This window comes from Colias eurytheme, chromosome 30 (genome assembly GCF_061535395.1).
Source record: "Colias eurytheme isolate Ceu_HAF_F1 chromosome 30, ilColEury1 Martin Lab GWU primary, whole genome shotgun sequence".
Lineage (NCBI taxonomy): Eukaryota > Metazoa > Arthropoda > Insecta > Lepidoptera > Pieridae > Colias > Colias eurytheme.
In genome coordinates this window covers 2,781,972-2,800,138 of record NC_143009.1, presented here as the reverse complement: position 1 = coordinate 2,800,138, position 18,167 = coordinate 2,781,972, and the positions used below count along the sequence as shown (strand labels likewise).

Here is an 18,167-nt window from a genome sequence, read left to right as displayed (position 1 = left end):
ACGAAAAACATACGAAAAAAACTAGTCTAGTTACTAGACCATACATTACTATTTTCATTAAAATTTCAAATTCAAGATGCCTATTTTGACTATATTTATGAGAGACGCATGTCATTCTTCATTAGGCGCACCTGTGGCGCAACTTACGTATTTTCCATACACAATAACAATATAAACGAGTAGGTAAAAACAAAAATTGACACAATTTACGCCACCTCTTATTTATCTAAACCATGACGTCTTTTAGGTATAAAATAAGATTAAAATAGCTCAATTGTAACATGAAATTATATTTGAACATGTATTCTGTTATGCTTTTATTTTAATATCAGCTGCTCTTTGTTTATACAGGATTATGGGGATACTAGTTTCATGCGGTGTTTGTTACTAATTAAATAGTATATGGTATGCTATTTACTAGATTGCATTTATGACTTCCATTATATAGGTTAGTAGGGTTCCGTATAAGGGTGCTTTTCCACCAGAGATGTGCGAGGATGCGTAGGGACTAGGGAGGGATGCGTTTGTATAGAACCAATCATCTCTTCATTTAGCGTTTGAAGCAGTGCCATGATCTCATGAAGTTATTTTATTGTCATCGATTCTTTAGAAGTGTACAAAGTTTGAATTATATCTGACCGTTATGGGGCTGACAAGACCAAATTTAACAGTGATTGCGCTCTCGTTTACTCCCATACAATTGGACAGTGTGAGCAAACGAGAGCGCAATATCACTGTTACTTGGCGGGGCCAGGTCGTAGAAGAAAATAATAAGAAAATATGTGATTTAAGGAAAAGTGTGGGTCATATGCGAAATATGACTCGTTAGTTTCAGGTATGAATATGTTGACTTCGTGTTTTAAATTGCAGATCCGTACGTCAAAAAAATAAAGACATATCTTTGCTTTTTTTCAATTATTTTCTATCGAGCCGATTTCGTCCAATTATGTATCGAGTCCGTTCACGGTCTTCGAAATATGATGAATATTAAGGGCTTGGTCTAGTAGTGCAAACAAATGCATCCTGTCATCCTATATGTAAATAATACAAATGTACCAAGGGAAAGTTGCTCCACTTAATTTTTAAAAATTAAATCATTCGTATAATTTAATATTCGTAATAAGTACCAAAAATGACAATTTGAAACAATTTTCGTGAAAATTACACCGGGTGATTTTTTTTTATCAGTACACAAAATTTGCGAATACTTTCTATTGATATCTTCAACTTCATGTTTATATAACTGATCAACTTTTACAAAGAAATTTGGACGAAATATAAAAAAAAATAAGCTTTCCATACAAAATGCATAACTCTATACATTTTTTTCGACCTAAGTTTCTTAGTGAAAGTTGTTCAGTTTAACTAATAAAACGGATAAACAAATTTTGTATTTAATAAAAAAAATGTAATGTTTGTGTTAAAAAATTATAAAATAGAAAAATACGCAAATGAAAACTAAAGATATTTATTTCTGACTAGCTTCCGCCCGCGACTCCGTCCGCGCGGATGTCAGTCTTCGCGTCTTCTACAGATTTATTATATTATGTATAATATATAGATTTATATTGATAAACCTAATAAATCTTTTGCTAGCATTCTGATGCTTTATCGGTTGCACTGGATTTATCTCTTTTTTTCAATCGCTTGAATGATATAGGATGGGTCCTTGATGGGCATCGAATGCTGAAGTCTCGAATCAATCAATTCTGACAGTAGGCAATTTATGTAAAATTTTGATAATGGTCCATCATTTTATTTTGCCTAAACGTTACATACTTTTTTATATATTCTATTTTTAACGAATGATTCGCTCTAGTCCAAACAGCAAATAAGCAGACTTCTGCTTCTGCAACGTTTAGTTGTCCCTGAATTTAGAAAAAATAGTCATGATTCTTATCTATGACAAAAGTGTTATTTTTTGCATTGTATTTCAAATATTAAATTTTTTTTTAACCGCATCTTCCGCATTCATGTCTTTTGCCGGAATTAGACATTTAACTTCTACTAGTCCCATTTTCCCTTTTTGATATGGGAGTGTATAAAGTAAATTTTTTAGATATTTCTCGTCATACTTTTAAAAAGTTATTATTGTCATTTTGCTCATTAGGTAAAGTAATTTCGATATCAGTTTTAAGTTTTTTGTTACCTGCAATAATAACGTCATAATCGCCTGCACATACTTATCGATTACACCCTGTATACAATCCACCATCCACATTCATAATGTTTTCCTGTCCTCCTCTCCTTTACGCTGTTCACCGATACATTTTAAATGAGTAAATCTGCTACCACTGAAGGATGTTTCATTGTGATCAGCAAATTTTCACCACTGTTGTCGATTATTTGTTTTTCATTTTTAATCAGCAATTGGGAATCATCAGTTTTGTTTTTTGCAGATTGGTGATGTACCCTAACAATACGTCGAAAAGGGAAAGCATCAACGAATTATCGTTTTCGTCTTCTTTTTTTATTATTCGCGTCTCTGTTACTTCTGTTTGTTTAGTTCTCAACACCCACTGAATTTTCTATGTTATTGTGATCTTCCATTACATCTGAGTTTTGATGATGTGATGATAATCCATTCGTTTTAATATTGGTACTTAGAGTTGGTAGACTAAACTAGAAATGGTGGACTAAATTTGTCAGCGCGTCTGTAAGATCAGAATATAAAACCAACATCCTGTATTTAAGTTACAAAATTAATAATCAAACAACATGCCGCTACGTTGAAAATGACTAGAAGAAAAAATTAAAACACCTCGGATCAATTTTGGAGTAAACAAATCATTTTCCCCGTATGGGGATTTCCCCGGATGAACTTGGGAAGTTCAAGTTCTCAATACAAGTTTATATTATATTTCGTATTTCTCAAACGAAAAATAAACATTTTTGGAACTTCAAAAAAATTATATTATAAGAAAATTTATGAGCTTACTTTATGAGTTTTAAAGAAATATACATCCCTTTACTGACACCCCGTAAAATAAAGAAATTGTTGCCAATCACCTTTGCAATCTATTTGGTTTCATTAATTTATGTTCGAAGATAATTTTTTTTCTAGTAGTTACACGCGTATTTTTTTCGTTTATTTTCCATATCGAAATCAAATGTTTAAAAATACGAATATTTGCACAAAACTAAGAAAAAAATAATCAATTAACAAAAATATTAAATTTAATGAAGTAGAGCAACTTTCACTTCGGTATGAAGGAAAATCGAGCGTAGAGCACACGTCAGAACGCTCCGGCCCATGGAGCGCGACTAAAGAAATTCGCTAGGATTTTTCCTTATTATTTTAAATATTTTTTTAATATTTAAAGAATTATCAAAATTAAAAAAAAATTTTTTTTAAAGGATTAATACTCATTGGTCTTCAACCAACTCGAATAAATTAATGGAAAAAATAACTTTTAGCAGTATTTATCAATAGATTTTGTACGGCAAAAAATGGGAAATTTAATGAATTTATAACATTCTAATTAAGAAAATCATAAGTTTTTCGGCAATTGTATTCAGCAGTTTTTAATAAAGACTATATAAGGATAATAATGCGCTGATCAGATTGTGTAAATTGTAATCGGTTGCAACGTAGTGAGTGCACAAACTTAGCTCGAAATGTCTTTGGGGGAAAGAGACTTATCTTGAAGGCCTGATTAAGGTAACATAAAGTAACTTTACAAATGTGAAAAAATTCACGCGCATTGCGTATATAACACTAATTGATAAACAAGAAAAAAAAATTCAGTTTATCATTTCATTAGCCGGGAAAAAATTGTCAAATAACTTGTTGAAAACGCAATTTTGCTAGACTGCAGCCTTAACATATATTTTTTTTTGATGGGCTAGAATAAATATATTTTCTTAAAAAACTGCTCAAATTTGGTGTTGTCAGCCCCCATACAAACATAATGAATGTACTAAAAGCGTGATAAAAAGGCGAATTTTATAAAAAAGGCAAATTAGAATATGTAGAGATAATTGAATACCATAGTACATTTACACTACACTTGTTCTATTCTTAAATCTAAAGTATATTCTGTACCACACCATAGTTGCAATAAAATCAATAGACACAATAAAACCGCACTTGTATGAACCACTTAAATAACGTCATTTTTTAATTGTATCTATCACGATACAAAAGTGCCGACAGATATTCAGCTTCTGTTTTAATGGAAGACCTTGTTTTAATAAATTGTTTTCTGGATTATATCTGAGATTATCTAACACTAGCGATGCGCCCCGGCTTCGAATGGGTGCAATGTTTATACTACTAGTAATTAGTATAGTATTATAATGATTGATATTTTTGCTTTTATGGCATTCAAATGCTTTATAAATATAAATTTATATAGTTTTATAATATCTGTGATAGTACAATGTCGCTTTCTCTGTCCCTATATCCCTATGTATGCTTAAATCTTAAAAACTAAGCAACGGCTTTTGATGCGGTTTTTTGAGTAGAGTGATTCAAGAGGAAGGTATATAATTTATTAGACAAAGCGGGCGAAGCCGCGGGCGAAAAGCCAGTAGGTACTCAATATACTACGCTATACCTATTTAATATTGTGCATTAAAATTTAAAACCTTCCTCTGAAACCACTCTATGTATTAGGAACTGGTATCATAATCCGTTGTGTAGTTTCAAAGATCTAAACAGATAAACAGCAGGAAGCAACTTTGTTTTATACTATGTAGACAATTAAAATAATCTAGAAATACTCCGTTCGTTTATTATTTATAGGTCTCTGTTATGTTCTATTTAACTTATCTGTCAGTAATAATCGTACTATTATTATAAATGCAAAAGAATGTTTGTTTGTATCCGTTTCACATCACACTGGATCGATTTTATATGATTTGCGTCTGAATAGTTAGGAGGCTAGAGAGAGACATAGGCTACTATTACTACTACTATATAACCTAGGTTAATCTATAATAAGTAGGAGCGCAACGCCAACAAACTGTTTTACAGTTTGGCGAAAATTTGTAAAGGTTATATAGTGTTACTAAATGGTAAATTAATAAAAAAAAAAAAAAAAAAAAACTTTTTACTGCATTTCCTTTTACTACGCGGGCGGAAATCTATTTACAAATTTACATAAAAAAGAGCGTGTGTGCTGAGCACACTTGTCAGAAATTAAACTTCTTTGGCAAGAATCAAAGATACCAAAATCGTCGCATTATTCCATGACGTGACGGTATTGCCGTGACGCGACTTTGAAAGTTTACTCACAACGCACCTAAAGAAGTTTCACTTCAAAACTATTAAATAGTTAATCAGGGGCATTAGCAAATGGTGAAAATTAAAAAAAATAAAACAACGCATAAAACTTATAATTTATTATCTCTCCTTATATTACAATTTTTACATAAACATCTATCTATCTCTTTCTATCTGTCTTTTTCCGCCATCTTCTTTATCTCTTCTCTCAACATATTTGCTTCTGTTCGCATTTCTTCTAAACTTCTAGCTGGTTTTCCGGGATATTTGGGTGTGAATCTAAAAATAATTTTATTATTAATATATTTACCAAAATTAGTGGGTATCTACTTAATTGGAAATTATTTTTACTATAGAATATTCTTTTTATTACGGCTCTTTATAATATGAGCTATCTGTTAGTGAAAGTACCATCACATTCGGTTAAGACGTTTAGACGATTAGCCGAAAAAAAATACATGTGTACGTACACTTTTTAAAAGCATTGTAGGTACTTTTGTGACAAGTTTTTCTTATACCATATTATGAATATAATTTCGTATGAATTTGTTAAAAATTTATCGTTGTATACACCTACGTCTATAGATAAAATATGGTTCAAAATAAATTGAGGTATTATTACTACGTATAGAGAGGACACCACAAACAAAATCTGTACGACAAGCGCGGCCGCGGCGGCGCGGGGCGGCTATAGTGAGTCATACACTTTGTAGATATTCTGCCTCTTACATATAGTGCCTTCGTGTTACAAATAGTGTAGTAGCTATGTCCTCTCTAGTATGTAGTATATAGTAACTCAATGTCAAAATCACATAAAATCAAAATAGAATAAACTTACTGATCATGTTTTGCAAGTTCCAAATAAATGTGATCGTTCTCTATGAAATCCCCTTTTCTTCTTGGTAATATGTGACAGTGTAAATGCTGCAAGTTGTGTAAAAATAAATAAATAAATAAATATAAACATAATTTGTATCACAACACTATAGAAACCGATTAAACAGAAGTTACAAAAATATATTTTTCTTAGAGTTTTTTTTTAATATTTTTATTTTTTTGTAACATAATATTTATGGAAATTCATTTAAATATTTTTCCGGTCGTGACAAATGAATTTTCGAAAATCTTTCATTGCAGTTCTATTTCTTTTCAAATTTTAAGGAATGTTTCCTTTCAACAAAATTTACAATCTCCAGTATTTCAAGTACCTACTGTTCCTCCAGGGTCATATGAAAATTTCTACCCTATATTTATGCACCATGGACGAAGACGGGGCGGAACGCTAGCCATTAAAAAAATAAACTTACTCTAACAGTCTGTCCTGCATCTGGCCCATCTTGTATTGTGACTGTACATGATTCTGTTTTGTGTACTTTTTCCATTAACTGAAAACGAAAAATCGATTGATTGATTGTATGATTGGTGATTGATGGATTGATTGATTGTTTGTTTGTTTGGTGACTGATTGATTGTTGAGTAGTGGGAACAGTTTTGTTGGTTGAAAGGATTAATTACTGGCTTAATAAAATGTAGATTTATGGATTGTTGGAATTTGGTAATATAATATTAAATGGTCGAAAAAAATGTACGAGCGGGATTGTATAAAACATTCATTGAAATTAACACCTTATTTCGTGGCAGTAATGTTTAAAGTCTACTGTATACGCTTATTAGATAACTGCCTGCCTAGGCGCGTAGGCAGAGTTTTGTTTCCGACAAACACAAACTCATACTCTCATTATTTTTATAAAGATAATATTTGTTATGTTATAATGCTAAATACTGACCTTTTGTACAAACCGAATGGTTTTAAAGAAATCTTCAGCCTCTTCATCTGTCAAATCTTTATTTCTCTCGGCCAGTCGTATTGGTGCTATAAGCACGTGACCCGGAATTACACACCTTTATATTAGGAGAAATATATATAAAAAATACTAATTTTTTGTTGTTTTGATATGCGTGTTAGAATAATATTACTTATTATAATAGATGTTTGTTTTTTACTGATTTAAAAAAATTATTTACCAATTGAAAACTAAGCTACTGCACCAATTTTGATGAAATTCGGAACTAAATAGACTAGATCTTGGGAATTTAAGCGTCCGTATGTTGTCTCTGTGCTTGTAATATATTTTAAAAATTATTTCACTAGTAGAAAACGTAACGAATGAATCAATTTTGAAATTTGTAATAGAGTATATAGAATAGTCCATTAAACCTTGGAAATAACTTCTTTTTATCAAGAAAACAAGACTGCATATTGCAAATGAATAATATGGCAGATATCTTTTCATACCTATAGACAAAAAATAATTATAAAACTTACCTCAAGTTAACAAAAGCATACGTCAACTTAGACTTATAAAACACACAGCTCTCAGGTACTTTGACATGACCAAATACATTCATAGGTTCTTCATTATTGGGTTCGGGGGTTCGATTCTCTGTGGGTGTAATTTTTTCTGTGTGTTCTGGTAAGAGGTCTTTTCGGAGGCTTAACGCGTAGAGTGAATATACGTCTGGTCTGAAAAAAAGTTAGGTTATAATAGAAAATATTATGAGTGCTTATAAAAACGAATACGATAATTTTTCAATTAAACACGCTTAACACAAACAATATTTTTTGTTACTGTTATATTTTATAAAATATCACTGTTCCATTTTTATACTCTGTCATTAATTATACGGAAACACGGGATTGTTCCTTCTAACATTAAAATTATTTGTGAACTAATCATACAAATTAATAAATCTAATGAAATAAACATAAAAATATGAAAAAAGGTCACAACGTTACTGCTATAAACAAAAATCACAACATTTTCCTTCAATAACATCAAAAAAAGCACTAAAAATCACAAAAAAAAATTTTTTTTTTTCAGAAAAATCACAATCACCGTCGATGCCTCCACACGGGCATATCCCTCCGCACCGCGAGCCCCGCGCCCAACTCCGCTAGCGCATAGCGCGGGGCGGATTCCCCACAGTCCGCTAGGACTTCGCCCCAGGGGCTTATACATAACGCGTGACCGTAGGAACGGCGCTTTGCATTGTGCTGTCCGGTCTGCGCGGCAGCTATAACGTAACATTGGTTTTCTATTGCGCGCGCTCTGAAAAAAAAAACAACTTAAAAAGAAGGAAAAAATTAGCGCGCTTAAAAAAATTGATCGATATGTAATATTGTTTGAAAAAAAAAAGAGTATTTAAAATGTAACAACTTATCAATTGCTATTTATCTATTAAAAATACATAGTAAATATCAAAATAAGAACAAACATAATAATCTAGATTCTAGAAGGTACATAAGTTAAAATCAGTCAAAAAAATATTAAAAAAACTAACCTCAAAAGCACATGCCAATGCGCTTCTCCCGTAGCATAAGTAAATGCAGATGGGTAAGTTAATATATCCGCGTTGAAAGTACCCAATGTTGTGCTTAATTCCGGAAATCGCATATCGTAACATATTGCTAGACCTGAAAAAGAATAAAGAATATTTTGTAGCACACACACATATGCGCAAATAATCGCAGATACACATAAATGCTCATACAGTGCACACCATCATCACACACATACACACAAAGAGCACATGCTAAAGTCAAACGTGTTTAAAATTGTAGGCTTAATTTGGAAAAATTTCGTTAATTTTTGCATACACAATATTGAGGGCATACACTAGATTTTGTTGCCAAAATAAAACGTGAAAGGCTTGAATCGAAGGCATTTCTTATGGAGAATAACTTAAAAGCGCTAAAATTTAAGAATCAAAAAAAGCCAAGGGGAAAAAGCTACTTTTGTTAAATTTTTACCTATTTTTCCCACAGGGCTGTCAACAGGCGTCACAATATGTTTGCCAGGCGTGCAAAAATCACTCTCTTTAAGGCGTATATTCTTCTCCGGTATTTCTACGTCGAATAAATGCAATTTCCTATATGTTTGAACTATTTCACCATTGTTATTGATTATAATGTGTGTGTTGAACATTTTGTTTGGGTTGGATTCATCCTGAAAAGATGTTATTTTTATTTAAAAAAAGCACACACAAGAGTGTGTTTTTTATTTTAGCACCGAGCACAGGTGTCAGAAGTGAAACTTCTTTGACAAGATTCAAAGATACAAAACATTTTCAAACAATATCAATTAAAAGATAAAAAATCGTCGCTTTACACCATGGTGTGACGGCATTGCCATGACGCGACCTCGAAAATTTTACTCTCAACGCACCTAAAGAAGTTTCACTTCAAAAAATTGAGAGTTTACTAAATAATTAGAAATCCTTAGTACTAAACTATTACGTCATCTTATACTAATATTCGATAGAGAATTCAAAACTTAAATAAGCCATAGACTATGAAATCTATGTTACTCAAAAATTACCTTTTCATGTACACCACCCATAGACAACCAGACATTATGTTTTGCCGCCAAATCTCTATACTGCTTGACAGTATTACCAGTTAGAATTGGTTCTGCAGAAGTTAGGGTATCCTTTTTATTGTCACAAATAAAATCACAGGCTTCTGGGAAAAATATCATCTGCAAAAAACATAATAAATTTAATCAATTTTCTTCAGCAACTAAAAAGTATTTGCAGCTCATGAAGTATTGAAAAAAAGATATAAATCTTGTTGGATAGGAAAAAATGCAAGAGTTAACGGTATGATAAATTTAAATTATATATTTTTAAGCTTATTTATTTTGTTACTTATCATTAAAAAAATGTGATAGTATACTATATAGTGATTACTTGATTAGGATTCATTCATTTCATAATATTAAAGTTTAAAAGTAATTTTCGCTACTACCTATTATCTATATCTATACTAATATTATAAAGAGGAAACTTTTGTATTTTTGTGTGTTTGTATTGCATAGGCTCAAAAACTACTGGACCGATTTCAAAATTTCTTTTACCATTACTTAGAGACTTTCGAATCCGTACAGGCTATATTTTATCCCGGAAGATGTAAATATGTACCACGAGCGAAGCTAGGGCGGACCGCTAGTCAATAATAAAAAAACTATATACTAGGTACATGACCATAAGCTATAAATCTCGTAAAAGGCTATATTTATATTAAGTTTTATTGTCCTTTTACCAGAAAAATTACTAAAACAATAAAATAAATATAATATTATAGTTACCTTAGCATCATCTTTTGCAGCATCACTGACCAACTGAGTTACAACTTCTAAATTCTTTGATTTATCAGCAACAGATGTCATTTGGCAGACGGCAATTCTTTTATCAGCCATTTTGCTATAGAATCTTTGCTCTATATTAGTAATTCTTTTTAGGAGTGGAACGCAATGCTGAAAAAATAGCATGGATACTGAGTTCATTTATCAAGTCGTAGTTATTAACCCATTGAGCCCCGAACAGCCCGATCAGGCCACAACACAATAGATTTTCTATTGTGTCTGTGATTCCGGGGCCTGAGACATTAATAAATGTACTATGTGATATATTAAATATGTATACACAATAAACATGAAAAAGAATAAATTTTAAATAAACACATAATATTTTAAAAAGGTATTGAATAAATTCAACCAACTCTTTCCTCTAAGGTAAATCAAAATTAAAATATTGTATTGATAACTATACGGACGAGACAAGAACAAATTACCTTTATCTAAACATAAATAGATACAATTGAGTTCCTTTGTGTAATCATCAAATAAACAATGTAAATAAATGGAGATCCCTTCAAAATAATGAAAGTTATAAACGTTCTACTTTGTATTTTTTTCTCACTTACCCGCATGATGCGACCCTGATAACTTAATGCAATTAAATATATGATATAAATTAAATAGCTAAAGACTCACTGTTATTTATTTTTTATAATTCTTTATGTACGCCGATTGCCGAAAGCAAAATCAAAATACGACACCGGACAGCAGACACCCTTCAATAAACAGCTGATAACGTCAATGTCAATCACAGCCCACAGCTGTCAATTATGGTATTTTGTGTCAAATAGAGTTGCTATTCACAGTAAGATTCACAGCCATACCACACTGTACTCATATTTATTGTACATATTGCTTTAGAATAAGCATTGATATATATTCTAAAATGTGTAGGTACGTACGGAAAGCATTGTAGCAAGTAATATCTATTAATTCTAGTACGTACAGTTCAATAAACAGTATAAAATATACATTTATTATCTGTATAAACGTTTTGAATAATCTGTGGAATAATCGAGAAGATTTTGATATTTGACATTTGACATATCTAGAAAAGTCGTAGCCGGGTGAAAACTGAAAAAATATTTATTGTCATTTTGTTGTGAAAAAGAGCCTCTCGTTGATTCTATTTTTGGTTCAGAGAAAGCTTTTGCTTGCTGACTGCTATTAAGAGTTAACGAATTAAGAAAACAAACGCTTGAAGAATGGGAGATTCGAAAGAAAATCCCGTTGTTGAGGTAAACAATTTTATTTATCTTGTCTTGAAAATTTGGTTTATCAATATTGAACTTAAAAAATCTAACTTGAATAAAAGTTAAACTATCACAACTATGTACGATCCTCCCCCTAATTTAAATTATTTTACCTGTTGATTAAACTTCAACTTTTAAATTTATAAAAATTGGGTTCTTTAAATGCCATAGAGGAATTCAGTCACACACAGTTAAGCATTCAGATGTTAAATATGATAATTGCAAGTGAATAAGGAAAGTAAATTGAAAATTTTGTAGCAATACATCTAATTATTTTATAAATAAAAATTTGATCATAAATCCTTTGTAGTATGTCCATAGCATAGCAAATTATCTATTCAGTATAAGTATCACAATGACTCTAATGTTGCAATTGCTTAATGGCTGTGTTGGCCTAAAATTAAGTGTAGCATCTGCTCCTAAAAAAAAAAACTTGGTCTCAAATTTTATGGATTGCTGAGAATAATTTGATAATAATTTTTTATACAATCTTTTTAGCTATACATGTTAATGTTTCATTTAGACTCGATTTTGACCCGTTTAACATAGTAATAATTTAAATTAAAACTTTGTACACTTATCTATGATCAGTGACTACAACAATTTCATAAGACATTATTTTTGACTCACTTATTAAAGTAAGTTTTATAACAATACTAGCTGCGTCCCGCGGTTTCACCCGCGTGGTCTTAGCGTGATGTTATATAGCCTATAGCCTTCCTCGATAAATAAGCTATCTAACACTGAAAGAATTTTTCAAATTGGACCAGTAGTTCCTGAGATTAGCTCGTTAAAACAAACAAACTTTTCAGCTTTATAATATTAGTATACATTTATTATCATGTACTAACTTTTGAACATTTCGATTTCAGGCAGCGAAACCAAAGATCAAACATGACTGGTACCAAACAGATGCATTTGTAGTTGTAACAATACTTATAAAGAATGCGCCAAGTAACAAAATTAAAGTTCATTATGGGGAACGGAGTGTAAGTATATTAAATTGCAAATCCAACTTTCTACTCTTAGTTAATAATTAATGGAAATTACATTATTGCCGTCAAAAGTTAATAAATTAAGTATAAAAAATGATAATTCAATGCAGTTTAAGAAATACTTACGTTAAGGCGCATTCCCACTATGTTGTATCAATTAATTATTTATCACTAGCTTTCCGCCCGCGGCCTGGCCGCGCAGTCAAAGAAAAACCCGCATAGTTTCTGTTCCCGTGGGATTTCCGGGATTGCGTCATTTTCCCGGGATAAAAAGTAGCCTGTGTCTTTTCTCGGGTATCAAAATATATCCATACCAATTTTCATGAAAATTGGTTCAGTAGTTTAGGCGCGATTGAGTAACAGACAGACAGACAGAGTTACTTTCGCATTTATAATATTAGTATGGATTGGACAACTGTCATGTCTAACTGTTCCCATGATAATGATTGTTTGTCGTCAAGCAATAATTGTATTGTGGTTCTAATGAAAACATGTGCAACACTTTGTGGCAATAAAAGAATGCCACAAGACATTCACTGTCTGATCATAACATATTCACTTAATTATTATTGGCAATATATTTGTTATTTTAGTAACCAGCTCAGAATAAATAAATGTTTTTGAGTTCAATTATGTAGTGATATAATAATTTGATCTCCACAGCTCTCAATATCAAGTCCACTACCAAACACAGATTCAGAATACAGCCTCGAATTAGAGCTAGCGCATGAAATTATACCATCTATGTGCACATATGTAGTTAGTCCCTCAAAAGTTGAGGTCAAATTGAGGAAAAAAGAGGGGATTCGGTGGACCGTGCTCGAGGGGGAGGGAAATGAGGAGAAAGTTAAGGCTATACCTCAAGGTATCTATTATATAATATATAATATGTATATAATGTTGCCCACTTTGTCTAAAACAATTAAAGATATATTCAAAGAAATGCATCAATATGTGAAATGCATCAATAGTTTTCAAGATTTAGGGGCTATTTTTCAATCTGTGGTTAAGAATTATCCGTCAAAGTATTACATTATATAAGAATGTCATGGAAAACTTTAAGTTGGGCAATAGAATGCATTTTTCAAATGGTACAACCTTACTTACCTACTTCAAATATTTTCTCATTAGAATATGAGAATTGAAATATGATACTATGAAATGTAAATAATTTAATAAATATTATTTTATTGAAGCTGTTATCGACGCGTCCGGGCCGCAGCAGCCGCCGAAAATATTCAGAAAAGACTGGGACAAAATAGAAAAGGATATTAAGAAAATGGTAAGATACTTGTATGTTTTTTGTCTAGGCGCCCTATAAAACTACTAACGTTATAGTATGATTAAATTAAGAAGCAATAATAATAATTAACAATTTCTGTTTTACCTGCATTATTAATTTCAAAACCTGTTCAGCATTTTAGACAATTTTAAAACATGGGCGAATATTGAGTATATTATTTCATATACATATATAATATATATGTATTATATTCGTAAAAATATCAACTATCCAATTCATTATTTATTTTTATACAAATTTCACATTATCTAAAAACCAAACACTTGAACAGTTTTTGGTGAAGTTTTCCCTCTGTAACCTTAATAATTCCACAAGTACATGATATAAATATTATATTTACAGGAGGAAGAAGAAAAACCCGAAGGAGAAGCGGCCCTCAACGCGTTATTTCAGAAAATATACGGTGAAGGATCCGATGAAGTTAGACGAGCCATGAATAAGAGTTTTGTGAGTATATTTATTTACTAGATTTCCGCCCGCGGCTTCGTCCGCGTTTTCAAAGGAAAACCCGCATAGTTCCCGTTCCCGTGGGATTTCCGGGATAAAAGCTATCCTATGTGTTATTCTGATGTATAAGCTATATTGTGGTAAAGTTTCATTCAAATCCATTCAGTAGTTTTTACGTGAAAGAGTAACAAACATCCATACATCCATACAAACTTTCGCCTTTATAATAGTAGTAGGATTTACAAATAAATATTGTTAGTTAAAAATCCTGATTTAAAAATGTAATTTTTTTTATAGATGGGTGGTCTCGACAGAGATTTTGGTATATAATTTATTAAGTTTCGGACGAAGCGGGCGAAGCTGCGGGCGGAAAGCTAGTATATATAAAATAGATTTAAAGAAGAATCATATTAATATTTTAAATGCGAAAGTTTGTGCGGATAAATGTATGTGTATGTACTTGGATTAACACATAGGTTTAAATTTTTATCCCGGAAATCCCACGGGAACGGGAACTATGCGGGTTTTTCTTTGAAAACGCGGGCGAAGCCGCTGGCGGAAAGCTAGTCCATACTAATATTATAAATGCGAAAGTAACTCTGTCTGTCTGTCTGTTACTCAATCACGCCTAATCTACTGCACCAATTTGCATGAAATTTGGTATGGAGATATTTTGATACCCGAGAAAGGCTACCTTTTATTGCGAAATATGTACCACGGGCGAAGCCGGGGCGGACCTCTAGTAAGAAATATAGGCCTTATCCAACATTTGTTTAAATGTGGTGGGCCCATCAAAAATTGTTTAATTTTGTTAACACTCTGATTTGTCGATCTTTGCAAAATATTCTATATTAGTCAGTCCATACAAAACGATAGTGCGATGTAGGAGACACGTGGCGACATCTAGTTTGAAAAATTGTTTCATTGGCTCTGAGAACTATTTTCAGGACAATTTTCACACATGGCACGATCTGATCCCATAGTAAGCTTTCGCTTGTGTTATGGAAACCAGATGGCTGATAAACATACATATATAATTTTAAATATATACTTATATAGATAATTATCACCCAGACACAGAGCAAACATCTATGTTCATCACACAAATATTTGCCCCGGATGGGAATCGAACCCACGATCTGGCTTGAAAGGCAGGGTCACTACTAACCAAGCCAATCTGTCCCTCTTCACAATAGGCAGTGTTGGCTCAACAAATGATGGTCGATGTTTGCCGCCATTACAGCGATTATGAATAAACATCTACAATGATGGCCGATCATAGATATTTAGACCCTCTATACTATAATTATTACCTCTACTCTTTTACCCGCAGCCTCGTCCGCGTTTTCAAAGAAAAAATCCGCATAGTTCCCGTTCCTGTTTCCGCATTTATAATATAATTATGATTAATTAAGCTAATTAAATAAATAAATGTATCAAATTCCATATTTTTCTATGTTCCAGGTGGAATCCGGTGGAACTGTTCTAAGCACAAACTGGAATCAAGTGGCCAAAGAGAAAGTCGAAGTTAAACCGCCAGACGGACTTGAGTTTAAGAAGTGGGATGAATAAATATATAATTGTCTATTAAAGATTAATATTTTGATTGAAGTTATTTGAAGTATATAAAAAAAAAATAACTACTTTATGATAAACATAATATAATTCAATTTGTACATTGATTTTGATCACTGTTTTTCCAAAAATTTATCTGTATACATATTATATAAAAATGAAACCCGTTTCGCGTTGTCACGGCATCACGCGTGAACGGGTTATTTCTTATTTTCCTTGAAGTACGAGGATGGTTCTTATGTAGAGAAAACGTAAATATGTACCACGGGCGAAGCCGGGGCGGACCGCTAGTTTAAAATAAAAAGAAAAAACTTTTTGACGTATATTTTCGTACATATTAACTATCAGAAGTAAGATGGAATTTATCCAGAAGTTGTAACTATCTATTGAAATTAAAAATAATTCATTTTGTGAATAGCTTTTGGGAATTCACATTTCGTTATATGAGAGAGACATGGAAGATATGAAATAGCAAGAAAAAAAGAGAGCTATATATTTTTAATTTTTTTATCTGTGGTGCTGGACGCGTGATTTTGTCCTAAATTTTACTTCTATTATAATATCTTTCTATTATTCATATAAACTATTCTTATGTATCTAATTTTAATTTATTTTATATGAAAAATGAAGAAACATATTTTTTACTAGACTATATAATACATAAAATATTTCAAAATCTTCTATCAACATATTAATTGAAAAAAATGTCATTTGTTTTATTTGATGCAAATTTGTGAAATCTGCAAACTACCTATGCCTGAAACGTCTTTGTATGTAGTTGTGTATACTGCGCAAAGTTAATTTTAATGTATTTAATACTTAATATAATACTTTTAAGTCATATGTGTGTTTTATTTTACAACCTATCATAATCCATTTTGAAAATATGTTTGGGGAATATTTTCTACTAGCTGTGCTGTGCGGTTCTACCCGCATTGCTCCGCTCCTGTTGGTCTTACCGTGATGATATATAGCCTATAGCCTTCCTCGATAAATGAGCTATATCTAACATCGAAATATTTTTTCAAATCGGACAAGTAGTTCCTGAGATTAGTGCGTGAAGATACTATAATATTGCACGCCTCATAAGCGAAGCGTTGAGGTGGGTACTACTGTCACTTCGCGCAAAACATCTGATTTTTCAAACTTAAAATGTCTTTATGTATCATACATTGCACTTGTAAGATAATACATACACACACATATTAAGAAAAAACTCTATTTTTAACGTTCATGATATTTTTGATGTCATTTTTGTTAAAAAACAGTTTAAAAAAGTTCTGTCTTGGACGTCCGTGTGTCTGTATGTGCGGATCCTTTTTCTTGTTAACACGATAGCGACCGAAATACTTTACTAATCGAGTCTTTTTTTTTCTCTTACGCTTGAGTATGCTCAGGAATAGAACCCTTTCATTTTTCAGGGTCTGATTCGATGTGGTTTAATTATTGTTATTAAATAAACAAAAATAATAATTAATAAATATTTATTAAAAAAAAATTATGAGGCGTGCACTTTTGGATTTGCCAAATTATTTTATTTTAATATTCTCTAATATAAAATATTACAGTATCTTAAGGCGCGAGACAGACACAAGCGGCGCGGCGCACATCGGGTGCACTGCCGGCGCATCCGGTGCGCTATTGGCTATTTCCAAAGTTCTTTCATACAAAATGTAGAAGAAGGACGTGGTGCAAAACAGGTTGAAGAGGTGCGCTTATGGCACGCCCGCGCCCGCGCCGCTTGTGTAAATTGTGTTACACCCCCTCTACACTACTCGCGAAGTTGAACGAGGTTAGACGAATAGAATAATGTAGAGAGACAGTTCGGCTTACTTCGTCCAACTTCACCTCGCCTCGGCCGACTTCCGTTTGTTGTCGGTTTTTGCGCCCGAGTCAAAGGGCACGAAGTTACCTGAAGTTCGTTCTGAATATGAATGTATGCGCTCTCGCGAAGTTGAACGAGTGTGTAGTGTAGCACCGCGGACTTCGGCCGAGTACTTCGCCGAGGAACTTCGCGAGTAGTGTAGAGGAGACATTAGACCCGCGCCTAAGGTATCCGGTTTCAGCGTTCTGACCATCATTTTTTTTTTGTCATTGCGTACTAAGACCCCTGTAGAACCGCCATCCTGTTACAAATGACCCGAAATTTTGTGTCAGTGTTTCGGGTTC

At 32.3% G+C, this 18,167-nt stretch overlaps 2 protein-coding genes across 2 annotated transcripts; one reads left to right on the top strand and one right to left on the bottom strand.

The window, feature by feature from the left end:
- Positions 1–5,356: 5,356 nt before the first annotated feature.
- On the bottom strand, positions 5,357–10,538 carry NitFhit (ntrilase and fragile histidine triad fusion protein NitFhit). Its single transcript, XM_090118581.1, has 10 exons — positions 10,375–10,538; positions 9,607–9,765; positions 9,039–9,234; positions 8,570–8,702; positions 8,125–8,337; positions 7,554–7,751; positions 7,015–7,129; positions 6,535–6,612; positions 6,066–6,151; positions 5,357–5,506 (listed from the first exon to the last, which is right to left on the bottom strand). Exons 1-10 carry the CDS (start codon positions 10,483–10,485, stop codon positions 5,398–5,400), a joined length of 1,398 nt encoding a protein of 465 aa, XP_089974707.1. The 5' UTR covers positions 10,486–10,538; the 3' UTR covers positions 5,357–5,397.
- A 928-nt stretch (positions 10,539–11,466) lies between these two features.
- Sgt1 (suppressor of G2 allele of skp1) lies at positions 11,467–16,839 on the top strand. Its single transcript, XM_090118580.1, has 6 exons — positions 11,467–11,663; positions 12,551–12,667; positions 13,337–13,538; positions 13,870–13,955; positions 14,319–14,423; positions 15,888–16,839. Exons 1-6 carry the CDS (start codon positions 11,631–11,633, stop codon positions 15,993–15,995), a joined length of 651 nt encoding a protein of 216 aa, XP_089974706.1. The 5' UTR covers positions 11,467–11,630; the 3' UTR covers positions 15,996–16,839.
- Positions 16,840–18,167: the final 1,328 nt, after the last annotated feature.